This window comes from Salmo salar, chromosome ssa15 (genome assembly GCF_905237065.1).
Source record: "Salmo salar chromosome ssa15, Ssal_v3.1, whole genome shotgun sequence".
Classification (NCBI taxonomy): domain Eukaryota; kingdom Metazoa; phylum Chordata; class Actinopteri; order Salmoniformes; family Salmonidae; genus Salmo; species Salmo salar.
Genome location: NC_059456.1, coordinates 106,258,401 through 106,277,214, shown reverse-complemented (window position 1 = coordinate 106,277,214; position 18,814 = coordinate 106,258,401). Strand labels below are relative to the sequence as shown.

Genomic DNA, 18,814 nt, shown 5'->3' with positions numbered 1-18,814 from the left:
CAATAAACACGAGCAATGGACATTAGACGTGTGGAAATCTATCCTTTGGTCTGATGAGTCCAAATTTACGATTTTTGGTTCCAACCACTGTCTTTGTGAGACGGGGTGTGGGTGAACGGATGATCTCTGCATGTGTAGTTCCCACCATGAAGCATGGAGGGGGAGGTGTGATGGTGTGGAGGTGCTTTGCTGGTGACACTGCCTGTGATTTATTTAGAATTCAAGGCACACTTAACCGGCATGGCTATCAAAACATTCTGTAGTGATATGCCATCCCATCTGGTTTGCTCTTAGTGGGACTATCATTTGTTTTTCAACACGACAATGACCCCAAACACACCTCCAGGCTGTGTAAGGGCTATTTGACCAAGGATAGTGATGGAGTGCTGCATCAAATGACCTGGCCTCCACAATCACCCAACCTCAACCCAATTGAGATGGTTTGGGCTGAATTGGACCACAGAGTGAAGGAAAAGCAGCCAACAAGTGCTCAGCATATGTGGGAACTCCTTCAAGACTGTTGGAAAAACATTCCTCATGCAGCTGGTTGAGAGAATGCCAAGAGTGTGCAAAGCTGTCATCAAGGCAAAGGGTGGCTACTTTGAAGAATCTAAAATCTAAAATATATTTTGATTTGTTTAACACTTTTTTGGTTACTACATGATTCCATATGTGTTATTTCACAGTTTTGATGTCTTCACTATTATTCTTCAATGTAGAAAATGAAAAAGAATAAAGAAAACTCTTGAATGAGTAGGTGTGTCCAAACTTCTGACTGGTACTGTATATAATAGGCGGTGTCAGAGGAAGGCCCCAAAAAATGTCAAAGACTCCAGTCACCCAAGTCATAGACTGTTCTCTCTGCTTCCTCACATCAAGCGGTACCGGAGCGCCAAGTCTAGGTCCAAAAGGTTCCTTAACATCTTTTAACCCCAAGACATAAGACTGTTGAACAATTCATCTCATGGCCACCGGATTATTTACATTGAACCCCCACCCCCTTTGTTTTTACACCGCTTCAACTCACTGTTTATTATCTATGCATAGTCACTTCACCCCTACCTACATGTACAAATTACCTCGACTAACCTGTACCCCCGCACATTGACTCGGTATCTATACCTCCTGTATATAGCCTCATTATTGTTATTTTATTGTGTATCTTTTATTTACATTTTTACTTTAGTTTATTCAGTAAATATTTTCTTACGTCTATTTCTTGAACTGCATTGTTGTTGCTTAAAACCTGTTGGGGCTAGGGGGAAGTATTTGCACGGCCGGATAAAAAACGTACCCGATTTAATCTGGTTACTACTCCTGCCCAGTAACTGGAATATGCATATAATTAGTAGATTTGGATAGAAAACACTCTAAAGTTTCTAAAACTGTTTGAATGGTGTCTGTGAGTATAACAGAACTCATATGGCAGTCAAAAACCTGAGACAAATCCTAACAGGAAGTGGAAATCTGATTTGTGGAATCAGTTTCTACACTTTGCCTTTGAAACACACCGTGAGTTAGGATTCATTTAGCACTTCCTAAGGCTTCCGCTAGATGTCAACAGTCTTTACAAAGTGGTTTGAGTCTTCTATGGTAGAAACTGACCCAAAGAGAGGCTTGGGAAGTTGGTCACAGGGGGAGGGCCATTACTACTATGACGCGGGCGCCCATGGGAACCCTTTTGTTCCGAAACGTTTAGTAAGACAATGCAATCGTCCGCCTTGAATATTATTGAAGCTCTGGTTGAAAAAGGCCCTAAAGATTTATGTTATACAACGTTTGACATGTTTGAACGAACGTAAATATATATTTTTTGCACATTCGTGACGACAAGTCCCGCGCGCTTCAGTACATTATGAGTAGCATTCGGAACGCGCTAACAAGAAGGAACTATTGGGACATAAATTATTAACTTTTTCGAACAAAACTACATTTGTTGTGGACCTGGGATTTCTGGAAGTGCCTTCTGATGAAGATAATCAAAGGTAAGGGAATATTTACAATAGTATATTTGATTTTAGATGGTTCCATTTTTCTGAGCATACCACGTCGTTTATTGCAAAGTGTGATTTCCCAGTAAAGTTATTTTTAAATCTGGCAATGCGGTTGCATTCACGAGATGTTAATCTATAATTCTTTGAATGACAATATTACATTTTAACAATGTTTTCGAATAGTAATTTTGTAAATTGTAGCGCTGATCCACCGGAAGCATTTGAGGGAAAATATTTTCTGAACGTCACGCGCCGATGTAAAATGCTGTTTTTATATATAAATATGAACTTTATCGAACAAAAAATGCATGTATTGTGTAACATGATGTCCTAGGAGTGTCATCTGATGAAGATTGTCAAAGGTTAGTGCTGCATTTAGCTGTGTTTTGGGTTTTTGTGATGCATGTTAGTTGCTTTGAAAATGGCAGTGTGATTTTTTTTGGCAGGGTACTCTCCTAACATAATCTAATGTTTTGCTTTTGCTGTAAAACCTTTTTGAAATCGGACAACGTGGTTCGATTCAGGAGTGGTGTATCTATAAAATGGTGTAAAATAGTCATATGTTTGAGAAATTGAAGTTATAGCATATAGAGGTATTTGTATTTCGCGCGACGCGATTCCACTGGCTGTTGACTAGGGTGCATCCCACGTTCCCAGACAGGTTAAGGGCTTGTAAGTAAGGATTTCACTGTATTTCACCTGATGTATTCCGTACATGGTGCAAATAAAATTTGATTCGACTTTTTTTTCAATTGTCATTGGGAATTCAACAAACTTCTGGCTGTCTTTTTGAGTGGGGTGAATAAAGGTTGAAATGTCATTGATCAACGTCTCTACCAAATATCATCAAAATGTCCACGTTCAAATGACGTGGTGTTCCCAGTGGGCTGTGTGACACCAAAGCCCTTCTGTAGTCCTGGGTTACAGAGGAGAATTCTGGAATATCACTCTCAGAAAAAAGGGTTTCAAAAGGGTTCTTCGACTGTCCCTATAGGCAAAACCTTTTTTAGTTCCAGGTAGAACCCTTTTGGATTCCAGGTAGAACCCTTTTGGGGTCCAGGTAGAACCCTTTTGGGTTCCAGGTAGAACCCTTTTGGAATCCAGGTAGAACCCTTTTGGGTTCCAGGTGGCTCCCTTTTGGTTCCAGGTAGAACCCTTTTGGGTTCCATGTAGTACCCTTTACACGGACAGCCAAAGAACCATTTTGGGTTCCTTTTTTCCCCAGAAAGTGTACAGTATATGCTATGATGGATAAACAGACTTGGGTCAACAGCATTACTTCCATCCCGCTTCTTGCCCCCAAACCGGGATGAACCAGGGACCATCTGAACACATCAACAACTGTCAACCATCTAGCATCGTTTATTGTCACTTCACAAAAGCCACGGCCCTTGCAGAGCAACGGAAACAACTATTTCAAAGTCTCATAGTGGGTAACATTACAGACTGAACGCCACTAGCGTGCACCGCTAACTAGCTAGCCATTTCACATTGGCTAAACCTATGTGGTTGGATTGATGAACAGACTTGGGTCAAATGCGTATTTTATGAGGTGTGCTTGATTAAGCTTGTAGAGTTTAGACTGTTAGGACCACTGGTTCCATGCTGTCTGAACAAATAAACCAAGCACACAAATATTGAAAGTATTTGAACTATGCATTTGACCCAGGTCTGAAGGACTTATCCTCACCTACTATTGCATGCTCCTCACCTCCTTCTGTTGCATGCTCCTCACCTTTTGTTTTGACAGGGATCACGTACAATTAAAACATAAAATCTCACAAGAAAGGTGATGCATTGTACTAGATTTATGCATTATACTAGATGAACTAGATCATGTCTCTCCAACCCTGTTCCTGGAGAGCTACTGTCCTGTAGGTTTTAACTCCAACCCTGTTCCTGGAGAGCTACTGTCCTGTAGGTTTTAACTCCAACCCTGTTCCTGGAGAGCTACTGTCCTCTAGATTTTAACTCCAACCCTGTTCCAGGAGAGATACCCTCCTGTAGGTTTTAACTGCAACCCTGTTCCTGGAGAGCTACCCTCCTGTAGGTTTTAACTCCAACCCTGTTCCTGGAGAGATACCCTCCTGTAGGTTTTAACTCCAACCCTGTTCCTGGAGAGCTACCTTCCTGTAAGTTTTCATTCCAACACTATTCTAGTACACCTTGATTCAAATGATTAGCTGGTTGATAAGCTGAATCAGGTTAGTTACAACTGGGGTTGGAGTGAAAACCTCCAGGAGGGTAGCTCTTCAGGAACAGGGTTGGAGTTAAAACCTCCAGGAGGGTAGCTCTCCAGGAACAGGGATGGAGTTAAAACCTCCAGGAGGGTAGCTCTTCAGGAACAGGGATGGAGTTAAAACCTCCAGGAGGGTAGCTCTCCAGGAACAGGGATGGACAGCCCTGTACTAGATGTATGCATTGCACTAGACTAAGATAAATTGCTTATTTGCATCTCCTGTCCCTGGGCAGGTGAGTAATACAATAATGTAGCTTACAGACATTTAAAAGACACACAACAGCCATTTCAAAAGACACACAACATACATTTAAAAGACACACCTGCTATTTCAAAGACACAGGACACACTGCATAACATTTATAAAATCATAAAATACCAAAGAGCTACTGTACCAAAGTTGTCAGATTTTGTACTAATATTACAAACTCCTCCTCACCTTCTGTCTGTTCAGGCTCCTCCTCTTCCTCATACTCAGTCTCATCATCAACGTCAATCTGAGAAAAAGAGTAGATCAAGTACATTCAGTATGAAACAACTACATCACCAACACCACCAACTACACCACCAACTACATCACCAACTACACCACCAACTACATCACCAACACCACCAACTACACCACCAACTACACCACCAACAAGAACGACAACAACACCACCATCAACAACTACACCAGCAACTACACCGCCACCACCAACAACATTTACATTTTAGTAATAGCTTGATAATTGTGTAGTTTAGTAATTATCGAGGTTAGCTAGCCAGCCATTGAGGTTAGCTAGCCAGCTATTTCCGTCCCCCGCGACGCCCTTTTTCCTAACCCAGCCAACTATTACCGACGAGCAGCATTGTAGAAACTAAATACATTACAAGGAACGTCTTGATTAGTGTTATGTTAGCTAGCTACAAAGTTGCTTTGTATCATGACAAGGTGTAGTACTGAAACTATCGAGGTTACCTAGCCAGCTACACGTTCAAAGTCAACAACGCAGCCACTGCTAGCTAGCCTACTCCACCAGCCAGCAGTACTGTATCATTTTCGTCATTTTAGTCAATAAGATTTTTGCAACGTAAGCTTAACTTTCTGAACATTCGAGACGTGTAGTCCACTTGTCATTCCAATCTCCTTTGCATTAGCGTAGCCTCTTCTGTAGCTTGTCAACTATGTGTCTGTCTATCCCTGTTCTCTCCCCTCTGCACAGGCCATACAAACGCTCCACACCGCGTGGCCGCTGCCACTCTAACCTGGTGGTCCCAGCGCGCACGACCCACGTGGAGTTCCAGGTCTCCGGCAGCCTCTGGAACTGCCGGTCTGCGGCCAACAAGGCTGAGTTCATCTCAGCCTATGCTACCCTCCAGTCCCTAGACTTCCTGGCGCTGACGGAAACATGGATTACCACAGATAACACTGCTACTCCTACTGCTCTCTCCTCGTCTGACTACGTGTTCTCGCATACCCCTAGAGCATCGAGCCAGCGGGGTGGTGGCACTGGAATCCTCATCTCTCCCAAGTGGACATTCTCTCTTTCTCCCCTGACCCATCTGTCTATCTCCTCATTTGAATTCCATGCTGTCACAGTTACCAGCCCTTTCAAGCTTAACATCCTTATCATTTATCGCCCTCCAGGTTCCCTTGGAGAGTTCATCAATGAGCTTGACGCCTTGATAAGTTCCTTTCCTGAGGATGGCTCACCTCTCACAGTTCTGGGTGACTTTAACCTCCCCACGTCTACCTTTGACTCATTCCTCTCTGCCTCCTTCTTTCCACTCCTCTCCTCTTTTGACCTCATCCTCTCACCTTCCCCCCCTACTCACAAGGCAGGCAATACGCTTGACCTCATCTTTACTAGATGCTGTTCTTCCACTAATCTCCTTGCAACTCCCCTCCAAGTCTCCGACCACTACCTTGTATCCTTTTCCCTCTCGCTCTCATCCAACACTTCTCACTCTGCCCCTACTCGGATGGTATTGCGCCGTCCCAACCTTCGCTCTCTCTCTCCCGCTACTCTCTCCTCTTCCATCCTATCATCTCTTCCCTCTGCTCAAACCTTCTCCAACCTATCTCCTGATTCTGCCTCCTCAACCCTCCTCTCCTCCCTCTCTGCATCCTTTGATTTCCTCTGTCCCCTATCCTCCAGGCCGGTTCGGTCCTCCCCTCCTGCTCCGTGGCTCGACGACTCACTGCGAGCTCACAGAACAGGGCTCCGGGCAGCCGAGCGGAAATGAAGGAAAACTCGCCTCCCTGCGGACCTGGCATCCTTTCACTCCCTCCTCTCTACATTTTCCTCTTCTGTCTCTGCTGCTAAAGCCACTTTCTACCACTCTAAACTCCAAGCATCTGCCTCTAACCCTAGGAAGCTCTTTGCTACCTTCTCCTCCCTCCTGAATCCTCCTCCCCCTCCCCCCTCCTCCCTCTCTGCGGATGACTTCGTCAACCATTTTGAAAAGAAGGTTGACGACATCCGATCCTCGTTTGCTAAGTCAAACGACACCGCTGGTCCTGCTCACACTGCCCTACCCTGTGCTTTGACCTCTTTCTCCCCTCTCTCTCCAGATGAAATCTCGCGTCTTGTGACGGCCGGCCGCCCAACAACCTGCCCACTTGACCCTATCCCCTCCTCTCTTCTCCAGACCATTTCCGGAGACCTTCTCCCCTACCTCACCTCGCTCATCAACTCATCCTTGACCGCTGGCTACGTCCCTTCCGTCTTCAAGAGAGCGAGAGTTGCACCCCTTCTGAAAAAACCTACACTCGATCCCTCCGATGTCAACAACTACAGACCAGTATCCCTTCTTTCCTTTCTCTCCAAAACTCTTGAACGTGCCATCCTTGGCCAGCTCTCTTGCTATCTCTCTCAGAATGACCTTCTTGATCCTAATCAGTCAGGTTTCAAGACTGGGCATTCAACTGAGACTGCTCTTCTCTGTGTCACGGAGGCTCTCCGCACTGCTAAAGCTAACTCTCTCTCCTCTGCTCTCATCCTTCTAGACCTATCTGCTGCCTTTGATACTGTGAACCATCAGATCCTCCTCTCCACCCTCTCCGAGCTATGCATCTCCGGCGCGGCCCACGCTTGGATTGCGTCCTACCTGACAGGTCGCTTCTACCAGGTGGCATGGCGAGAATCTGTCTCCGCACCACGTGCTCTCACCACTGGTGTCCCCCAGGGCTCTGTTCTAGGCCCTCTCCTATTCTCGCTATACACCAAGTCACTTGGCTCTGTCATATCCTCACATGGTCTCTCATATCATTGCTATGCAGATGACACACAATTAATCTTCTCCTTTCCCCCTTCTGACAACCAGGTGGCGAATCGCATCTCTGCATGTCTGGCAGACATATCAGTGTGGATGACGGATCACCACCTCAAGCTGAACCTCGGCAAGACGGAGCTGCTCTTCCTCCCGGGGAAGGACTGCCCGTTCCATGATCTCGCCATCACGGTTGACAACTCCCTTGTGTCCTCCTCCCAGAGTGCTAAGAGCCTCGGCGTGACCCTGGACAACACCCTGTCGTTCTCCACTAACATCAAGGCGGTGACCCGATCCTGTAGGTTCATGCTCTACAACATTCGCAGAGTACGACCCTGCCTCACACAGGAAGCGGCGCAGGTCCTAATCCAGGCACTTGTCATCTCCCGTCTGGATTACTGCAACTCGCTGTTGGCGGGGCTCCCTGCCTGTGCCATCAAACCCCTACAACTCATCCAGAACGCCGCAGCCCGTCTGGTGTTCAACCTTCCCAAGTTCTCTCACGTCACCCCGCTCCTCCGCTCTCTCCACTGGCTTCCAGTCGAAGCTTGCATCCGCTACAAGACCATGGTGCTTGCCTACGGAGCTGTGAGGGGAACGGCACCTCCGTACCTTCAGGCTCTGATCAGTCCCTACACCCAAACAAGGGCACTGCGTTCATCCACCTCTGGCCTGCTGGCCCCCATACCTCTGCGGAAGCACAGTTCCCGCTCAGCCCAGTCAAAACTGTTCGCTGCTCTGGCACCCCAACGGTGGAACAAGCTCCCTCACGACGCCAGGACAGCAGAGTCAATCACCACCTTCCGGAGACACCTGAAACCCCACCTCTTTAAGGAATACCTGGGAGTGGATAAAGTTATCCAACTAACCCCCCCCTTAAAAGATTTAGATGCACTATTGTAAAGTGGTTGTTCCACTCGATATTATAAGGTGAATGCACCAATTTGTAAGTCGCTCTGGATAAGAGCGTCTGCTAAATGACTTAAATGTAAATGTAAATATACCAACAACAACAAATACAACAACACCACCACCAACAACACCACTAATGGCGCACAATTGGCCCAGGTAAGGGTTTGGCTGGGGTAGACTGTCATTGTAAATAAGCATTTGTTCTTAATTAACTGACTTGCCTAGTTAAATAAAGGTTAAATAAAGGTTAAATAAAGGTTAAATAAATAAAGAATAATCTTACCTTCAGTTCTCCATTTTCTCCTTCCCCCTCCTTTGCTTCCCCCTCTTCTTTCTTCTCTCTGTAAAAAAAATGAATGAAACATCCAATTTCTTTCCACCATTCCACCACGTTCTCTATTTCAGCCCCTTCATGTTACTTTGTATTAATCACAGCCCCTCTCTCATTTATTATCCCTCCATTCTTACTCTTTCTTTGTGTCGCCGTCTCCTCCTGCTAAGTTGTCCACAGCGATAGCCAAGAAGACATTCAGCAGGATATCTGACCTGACCGTTAGGGACGAAGACACAGACAGAAGGCAAATACTAGTACTGTGGGTGTATAATGTCTGTTCTGTGGGTGTAAATATGTGTACTGTGGGTGTAGAATGTGTGCACTGTGGGTGTAAATATGTGTACTGTGTGTAAATATGTGTACTGTGGGTGTAAACATGTGTACTGTGGGTGTAAATATGTGTACTGTGGGTGTAAGTATGCATACTGTGGGTGGGTGTATGTGTACTGTGGGTGTATGTGTACCATGGGTGTAAATATGTGTACTGTGGGTGTAAGTATGCATACTGTGGGTGTAAATATGTGTACTGTGGGTGTAAGTATGCATACTGTGGGTGTAAATATGTGTACTGTGGGTGTAAGTATGCATACTGTGGGTGGGTGTATGTGTACTGTGGGTGTATGTGTACTGTGGGTGTAAGTATGCATACTGTGGGTGGGTGTACGCGTACTGTGGGTGTAAGTACGCATACTGTGGGTGGGTGTATGTGTACTGTGGGTGTAAACATGTGTACTGTGGGTGTAAGTATGCATACTGTGGGTGTAAGTATGTGTACTGTGGGTGTATAATATGTGTACTGTGGGTGTATATATGTGTACTGTGGGTGTAAATATGTGTACTGTGGGTGTATGCATACTGTGGGTGTAAATATGTGTACCGTGGGTGTAAATATGTGTACTGTGGGTGTATGCATACTGTGGGTGTATGTATACTGTGGGTGTATGTGTACTGTGGGTGTATGTGTACTGTGGGTGTATGTGTACTGTGGGTGTAAGTATGCATACTGTTGGTGGGTGTATGTGTACTGTGGGTGTAAACATGTGTACTGTGGGTGTAAGTATGCATACTGTGGGTGTAAGTATGTGTACTGTGGGTGTATAATATGTGTACTGTGGGTGTATATATGTGTACTGTGGGTGTAAATATGTGTACTGTGGGTGTATGCATACTGTGGGTGTAAATATGTGTACCGTGGGTGTAAATATGTGTACTGTGGGTGTATGCATACTGTGGGTGTATGTATACTGTGGGTGTATGTGTACTGTGGGTGTATGTGTACTGTGGGTGTAAGTATGCATACTGTGGGTGGGTGTATGTGTACTGTGGGTGTAAACATGTGTACTGTGGGTGTAAGTATGCATACTGTGGGTGTAAGTATGTGTACTGTGGGTATATAATATGTGTACTGTGGGTGTATATATGTGTACTGTGGGTGTAAATATGTGTACTGTGGGTGTATGCATACTGTGGGTGTAAATATGTGTACCGTGGGTGTAAATATGTGTACTGTGGGTGTATGCATACTGTGGGTGTATGTATACTGTGGGTGTATGTGTACTGTGGGTGTACGTGTACTGTGGGTGTATGTGTACTGTGGGTGTAAGTATGCATACTGTGGGTGTAAGTATGTGTACCGTGGGTGTAAATATGTGTACTCTGGGTGTAAGTATGCATACTGTGGGTGTATAATATGTGTACTGTGGGTGGGTGTATGTGTACAGTGGGTGTATGTGTACTGTGGGTGTATGTGTACTGTGGGTGTATGTGTACTGTGGGTGTATGTGTACTGTGGGTGTATGTGTACTGTGGGTGTATAATGGTGCACTCAAGGAATAATAACTACATGACTTGGACAAAAAAAAGGTGAAATACACAGAGAACCAAAACAGTGAGCAGATATCCCCTTTTTCTCTCTATATGTAAAACATTAAACAACACCATTCCTGTGATGAGATGGCCTGTGTGAAAGGATACAGTTACCACAGATGAAGAGGATGACAAAGTAGATACAGATTATCATGCCAGGGAAGACAGGCCCTCCGTACGCCATGATTCCATCGTACATCACTAAGTTCCAGTCCTCACCTGTTAGAATCTGACATGACAGAGAGAGAGAGAGAGAAAATAGAGAGAGAGAGAAACAACATGCTTATTCAAAACAAACGTGAAACACTGCTGTAAAAAAGCATTATGAAGCCTTGTTCCGATCCCATCCGCCGTATTAATCTTACTTCATAAAGCATTACAAAGTATTTTGAAACATTACAAAGCGTGATGAAGCTTTATGAAGCCTCGTGAAGCATTACAAAGTATTTTGAAACATTACAAAGCGTGATGAAGCGTTATGAAGCATCGTGAAGCATTACAAAGTATTTTGAAACATTACAAAGCATGATGAAGCGTTATGAAGCATCGTGAAGCATTACAAAGTATTTTGAAACATTACAAAGCATGATGAAGCGTTATGAAGCATCGTGAAGCATTGCAAAGCATGATTAAGCCTTACGGAGCATCGTGAAGCGTTTTTAACTTAAACAAACCGTCATGAACCATAACAAATCATCATAAAGCATTATGAACCATACTGAAGCCTTGTTCAGATCCCATCCTCCACGTAGTCTTATTGTATGATACATTACGAAGCATTATGAAGCATTATGAAGCCTTTTTTTTTTTTTTCAGGTGGGGTTACCTGGAAGCAAGTAAGCAGGGCTTGGGAGAAGGTGTCGAAGGTGCTCCTCTTGGTCTGGGTCTCGTCGAAATTGAACTTCCCTCCGAACAGCTGCATGCCCAGCAGAGCGAAGATGATCAGGAAGAGGAAGAGCAGGAGCAGAAGGGACATGATAGACTTCATAGAGTTGAGCAGAGAGGCCACCAGGTTGGACAGAGCTGTCCAGTGACTAGAGGGACAGACAGAACGGAGAGACGGTAGTTACTTAGTATAAACAATACAATACAACTGTTGGGACAGACAGACAGACAGACAGACAGACAGACAGACAGACAGACAGACAGACAGACAGACAGACAGACAGACAGACAGACAGACAGACAGACAGACAGACAGAATGGTGGAACAGACAGACAGACAGACAAACAGACAGACAGACATGGGTTAGTTATAAATAGTGGTGGATACAGACAGACAGACAGACAGACAGACAGACAGACAGACAGACAGACAGACAGACAGACAGACAGACAGACAGACAGACAGACAGACAGACAGACAGACAGACAGACAGACAGGGGTTAGTTATACACTACCGGTCAAAAGTTTAAGAACACCTACTTAATCAAGGGTTTTCTATATTTTTACTATTTACTACACTGCAGAATAATAGCGAAGACATTAAAACTATGAAATAAGACACATGGAATCATGTAGTAACCAAAAAAAGTGTTAAAACAAATCAAAATATATTTTATATTTGAGATTCTTCAAATAGCCACCCTTTGCCTTGATGACAGCTTTGCACAGTCACAATCACAATACAATCAGAACGATTAGAAACTATTTCATGCTGGGAAGATTTTTACATGACAGTGGGCATCGTTTGATATCGATATGACTGAGGCATGTCGTGATATCGTTTAAGTAGTATTTTACCCACTTTTCTACACTCTTTTGTAAAAGTAAATACAAAAAAAAAACACCGGCTTTTGCAGCCACACTTGGCGGGTAGCTAGCTAGGAGAAAAGCAAAGCCATAGCATGGGTTCACCGATGGAACCAGCTCTATAACTTTAATTTAAAAAAAGATTGTCAAAACATGCAAGAAAATACTTTCATGGCAACAATGTATTTCATGTTTCATCCATACATTTATTTGTTTCTCCACAAGTCCACCCTCACCTGCTCGCAAACTAGCTAGCTAGCTAGCCCACAAACAGTGGCGATGGAACAATGTAATCGACAACCAACAACTGCTGGTGGAAAACTGTTTTCATTAGCCAGCTAGCACATTGTAAGAAAGCTAATAGTTCTTGTGACTTATAGGTAACTGACAAAATAAAGGAAACACCAACATAAAGTGTCTTAATAGGGGCGTTGGGCCACCACAAGCTGCCAGAACAGCTTCAATGCTTCTCGGAATAGATTATACAAGTGTCTGGACCTCTATTGGAGGGACGTGACACTGTTCTTCCACAAGAAATTCCATAATTTGGTGTTTTGTTGATGATGGTGGTGGAAACCGCTGTCTCAGGTGGCCCTCCAGAATCTCCCATAAGTGTTGAATCGGGTTGAGCTCTGGTGACTGAGAGACGTCCATGGCATATGGTTTACATCGTTTTCACGCTCATCAAACCATTCAGCGAACATTCGTGCCATGTGGATGGGGGCATTGTCATGCTATGGGGGCATAACCATTGTAAGCCAAAATAATGACCTGTCCAGCATTTTTATACATGACCCTAAGCATGATGGGATGTTAATTGCTTAATCAACTCAGGAACCACACCGGTGTGGAAGCACCTGTTTTTAATATACACTATATCGCCAGGATTGGTAATTTACCTGTCACGCCCTGACCTGAGAGAGCCGTTTTTCTCTGTTTAGTTAGGTCAGGGTGTGATATGGGGTGGGCATTCTATGTATTTTATTTCTATGTTTTGGCCAGGTATGGTTTCCAATCAGAGGCAGCTGTCTATCGTTTTTCTCTGATTGGGAACCATACTTAGGCAGCCTTTTCCCCACCTGTGTTTTGTGGGTAGTTATTTTCTGTTTTGTATTTCGTTACCTGACGGAACTGTTTGGCTTTTCATTTTGTTTCTTTGTTCTAGTGTTTTCATTGTTTAAATAAATATAATGAACACTTACCACGCTGCGCTTTGGTCCCCTCTCTACGACAGCCGTAACAATATCCCTCATATACTCAAGTGTTTTCATTATTTCGGCAGTTACCTATACAGGTATTATTTACATGCTTTAGTTGATGCTTGCACATGTTTGTAACTAACGTTAACCAGCTAGCTATTTAAAAAAAATATATGTTTTAGCTAACGTTACCTATCCCCACTCAGCTAGACGCTAGCTAACTAGCTAGCTAACAAGCCAAGAAAATAGTGACTAACCGACAAGTCAGTGGTGGAACCCACCTGACAAAATAGCTAGCTAGCAAATGGATAAGAAAGATGAATAGTTCTTTACATTATCTGTGCGTTAAGTTTAGTTGATGCTTGTGCACATTTTGTCTGGTTTAACAAACATGCTTGTAGCTAGCTAGCCAACTGCTTATTGTTTCCCCATGTGTTTTAGCGAACATTAGCTATCTACAGATCTGTTTTTAGCTAATCAGACCAAAAATGATATAGGAGTCTAGCTTCAGATTTGGTCTGGCGGTACAGCTAGTTAGCTAGCTAGATAACGTTAGTTTACTACAGTTTAGATCTAGCTAGCCAGACAGTTTTCTTCTTTCAAAATTTCGAGCCGCTCATCAGATGACAGCAACTACGGTGGCTCATAAGGAACTGAAACCACAATGTTATGGTGTGGGAAAAAAACTAATATTTAATATTTTTATTAATTTACTTTTTTTAATGCCTACAAAAAAATTATGACGATATGATATCTATATCAAATGTAAAAATGCAATAAATAAAATGCAATAAATCGATATGGACTTTCTATATTAGTGCCCATTCCTAGTTATAAACAATACAACACAACTGTTGGGACAGACAGACAGACAGAGACAGGCAGACAGACAGAGAGTGATTACTTATAAACAATACAACTGTAGGGACAGACAGACAGACAGACAGACAGACAGACAGACAGACAGACAGACAGACAGACAGACAGACAGACAGACAGACAGACAGACAGACAGACAGACAGACAGACAGACAGACAGACAGACAGACAGAGAGGGATTACTTATAAACAATACAACTGTAGGGACAGACAGACAGACAGTGGTTACTCTCACAACACAACACAACACAACACCACACCACCAAAAATAGTACAGTGTAAATAGCAGGCCATTCACAGCGCAGCACAAGAGATGCAACACCGAACAACCCTTCAGAATATACCGTGTCACTTTAAAGATCCTGAGGAGTCGGACACAGCGAAGCACGGAGATGCCGAGAGGCGGCATGATCTCCAGCTCCACCAGAGTGGTCTCTGTGATGCCTCCACACACCACGAAGAAGTCGAAGCGGTTAAAAAAGGCCTTGAAGTAGCCGGTCTGAGACGTCCCCAGAGCATACATCTTCAACAACATCTCTACCGTAAACAGAGACAGCAGAACTTTGTTGGCTATGTCTAGGGGAGGAGAGAGAGGGAGAGAGAGACAGAGAGAGAGAGAGAGAGAGAGAGAGAGAGAAAGAAAGTAAGAGGGGAGAGAGGGAGAGAGCAAGAGAGAGACGGGGAGGGAGGGGAGAGAGAGAGAGAGAGAGAGAGAGAGAGAGAGAGAGAGAGAGAGAGACAGAGGAGGGAGGGAGAGAGAGAGAGAGAGAGACAGAGGAGGGAGGGAGGGAGAGAGAGAGCGTCACCAAGTTTTCCAATTTACTCATTATATGTGTGTGTGTGTGTGTGTGTGTGTGTGTGTGTGTGTGTGTGTGTGTGTGTGTGTGTGTGTGTGTGTGTGTGTGTGTGTGTGTGTGTGTGTGTGTGTGTGTGTGTGTGTGTGTGTGAGAGAGTGAGTGTTACCCACCCTGGACCTCTGTGAGCCAATCTGGCTGGTCGTAGTGTTCCGAGGCGCTGCAGATGGTGTTGAGGAACACCAGGAACAGAACTAGCCAATAGAACGTCACCGATTTGACCGCCACGCGGCAGTTCCTCCGACAGACCCGGTTCCACCGTCGCAACGTGCGACTAAAGATGGGAGGAGATCATGTTACAACTAGAGTGTTTGTGGTTACATGTATTCCCCTTTAATTACATGTATTCCCCTTTAATTACATCTGTATTAATTCTGGACTCTTGGTAGGCAGATCATCCCTGACTGAGACAGAGAGAGACAGAGACAGAGACAGAGACAGAGAGAGAGACAGAGAGAGAGAAGAGAGACGGAGACAGAGACAGAGACAGAGACAGAGAGAGAGACAGAGAGAGACAGAGACAGAGACAAAGGCAGATGCAGAGAGAAAGACAGAGACAGACCGAGGCAGAGAGAGAGACAGAGAGACAGAGACAGAGAGAGGCAGAGAGAGAGAGACAGAGAGAGGCAGAGAGAGAGAGACAGAGAGACAGAGACAGACAGAGGCAGAGAGAGAGACAGAGTGGACTGAGACAGAGACAGAGACAGCGATAGAGAAAGAGATAGAGACAGAGGCAGAGAGTGAGACAGAGACAGAGAGACAGAGACAGACAGACAGACAGACAGAGGCAGAGGGAGAGACAGAGAGAGACAGAAACAGACACGAGGCAGAGAGAGAGACAGAGAGAGACAGACAGAGACAAAGGCAGATGCAGAGAGAAAGACAGAGACAGGCCGAGGCAGAGACAGAGACAGACAGACAGAGACAAAGGCAGATGCAGAGAGAAAGACAGAGACAGGCCGAGGCAGGCAGACAGACAGACAGACAGGACAGACAGACAGACAGACAGACAGACAGACAGACAGACAGACAGACAGACAGAGACAAAGGCAGATGCAGAGAGAAAGACAGAGACAGACCGAGGCATAGAGAGAGAGAGAGAGAGACAGAGACAGACAGAAGCAGAGACAGAGAGAGACAGAAAGAGAGACAAGAGACAGAGACACAGGGGCAGAAAGAGACAGACAAATACAGACAGAGACAGTGCGACAGACAGAGACAGTCAGAGACAGTCAGAGACAGAGGCAGAGAGAGAGACAGAGAGAGAGACAGACAAATACAGACAGAGACAGAGAGACAGACAGAGACAGTCAGAGACAGTCAGAGACAGAGGCAGAGAGAGAGACAGAGACAGACAGAGGCAGAGAGAGAGACAGAGAGACAGAGACAGACAGAGGCAGAGGCAGAGAGAGAGACAGAGACAGACAGAGGCAGAGAGAGAGAGACAGAGATACAGAGACAGACAGAGGCAGAGAGAGAGAGACAGAGACAGAAACAGACAGAGGCAGAGAGACAGAGAGAGAGACAGAGAGAGAGACAGACAAATACAGACAGAGACAGAGAGACAGACAGAGACAGTCAGAGACAGAGGCAGCAAGAGAGACAGAGACAGACTGAGGCAGAGAGAGAGACAGACAGACAGAGACAGAAACAGACAGAGGCAGAGAGAGAGAGAGAGAGAGAGAGAGAGAGAGAGAGACAGACAGACAAATACAGACAGAGACAGTCAGAGACAGAGAGAGAGACGACTCACCAGCAGCTGTTATTCATCATTCGAGCGCTGACATCAACATGGCAAAGAGACAGACAGCAGGTTTTAATGACACCGTAATGACATAACAACAACAATAATAATTCAAACTGAAATCAGCCGGGGTTCAGCTGTGTGCCCACTGTGCCACCATCAGGACAAATTGGACACATCACCCTCGGACGAGTTCCTGCTGTACTATTTAACACGCTTGCCAAATATCAGAACTTAAAACCAAACTGATCATGGAATATTATGTGCTTTTGATGTATATACAGGGTATTACGGTACCGAGTCAATGTGTGGGGCCGCCGGTTAGTTGAGGTAATTGAGGTAATATTTACATGTAAACTCAGCAAAAAAAGAAACGTCCTCTCACTGTCAACTGCGTTTATTTTCAGCAAACTTAACATGTGTAAATATTTATATGAACTTAACAAGATTCAACAACTGAGACATAAACTGAACAAGTTCCACAGACATGTGACTAACAGAAATGGAATAATGTGTCCCTGAACAAAGGGGGGGTCAAAATCAAAAGTAACAGTCAGTATCTGGTGTGGCCACCAGCTGCATTAAGTACGGCAGTGCATCTCCTCCTCATGGACAGTACCAGATTTGCCAGTTCTTGCTGTGAGATGTTACCCCACTCTTCCACCAAGGCACCTGCAAGTTCCCGGACATTTCTGGGGGGAATGGCCCTAGCCCTCACCCTCCGATCCAACAGGTCCCAGATGTGCTCAATGGGATTGAGATCCGGGCTCTTCGCTGGCCATGGCAGAACACTGACATTCCTGTCTTGCAGGAAATCACACACAGAACGAGCAGTATGGCTGGTGGCATTGTCATGCTGAAGGGTCATGTCAGGATGAGCCTGCAGGAAGGGTACCACATGAGGGAGTAGGATGTCCTCCCTGTAACGCACAGCGTTGAGATTGCCTGCAATGACAACAAGCTCAGTCCGATGATGCTGTGACACACCACCCCAGACCATGACGGACTCTCCACCTCCAAATCGATCCCGCTCCAGAGTACAGGCCTCGGTGTAACGCTCATTCCTTCGACGATAAACGCGAATCCGACCACGTGGTCTGCCACTGTGAGGACGATCAGCTGTCCGTCTTGTCTCCCTATAGCGCCTTCTTATGTGTCTCACAGTACGGACATTGCAATTTATTGCCCTGGCCACATCTGCAGTACTCATGCCTCCTTGCAGCATGCCTAAGGCACGTTCACACAGATGAGCAGGGACCCTGGGTATCTTTCTTTTGATGTTTTTCATAGTCAGTAGAAAGGCCTTATTAGTGTCCTAAGTTTTCATAACTGTGACCTTAATTGCCTACCGTGTGTAAGCTGTTAGTGTCTTAACGACCGTTCCACAGGTGCATGTTCAGTGTTTCACAGTGTTTAAACCCTTTACAATGAAGATCTGTGAAGTTATTTGGATTTTTACGAATTATCTTTGAAAGACAAAGTCCTGAAAAAGGGACTGAGTTTATTTTGGACCATTTTCAATATATTCACATATGCACATATTCAAAACACACTATTTTCCAAAACTCAAACAATATGGCCATTGTGAGCTAATGAGCTTGCTTTAATGTTTGTTCCTGCCCAATAGTCCAAACTCAACCATATTTCACAGGTCAGCTAGACTCATATCCTCGAGCATGTGTGACAAATTTCATCACGCTGAGTCAAAGAGATCAAGAGATTATAAAATTGTGCCTGTTACAGCGCCACTGTGTGGTCGATATGAATGTGCTTTGCAGTTGTGTT

General features: G+C 44.8%; 1 protein-coding gene across 1 annotated transcript in view; it reads right to left on the bottom strand.

Moving 5' to 3' along the window:
• Window positions 1-18,814, bottom strand: part of cacna1fb (calcium channel, voltage-dependent, L type, alpha 1F subunit) — a 163,240-nt gene that overhangs the window by 68,032 nt on the left and 76,394 nt on the right. The window contains exons 12-19 of the mRNA XM_045696517.1: window positions 17,039-17,065; window positions 15,399-15,559; window positions 14,776-15,007; window positions 11,427-11,634; window positions 10,709-10,829; window positions 8,869-8,941; window positions 8,684-8,741; window positions 4,673-4,730 (exon numbers count right to left, since the gene is read on the bottom strand). Of these exons, the coding sequence (XP_045552473.1) occupies window positions 4,673-4,730; window positions 8,684-8,741; window positions 8,869-8,941; window positions 10,709-10,829; window positions 11,427-11,634; window positions 14,776-15,007; window positions 15,399-15,559; window positions 17,039-17,065 (938 nt within the window). The remainder of the gene's footprint in view (window positions 1-4,672; window positions 4,731-8,683; window positions 8,742-8,868; window positions 8,942-10,708; window positions 10,830-11,426; window positions 11,635-14,775; window positions 15,008-15,398; window positions 15,560-17,038; window positions 17,066-18,814) is intronic.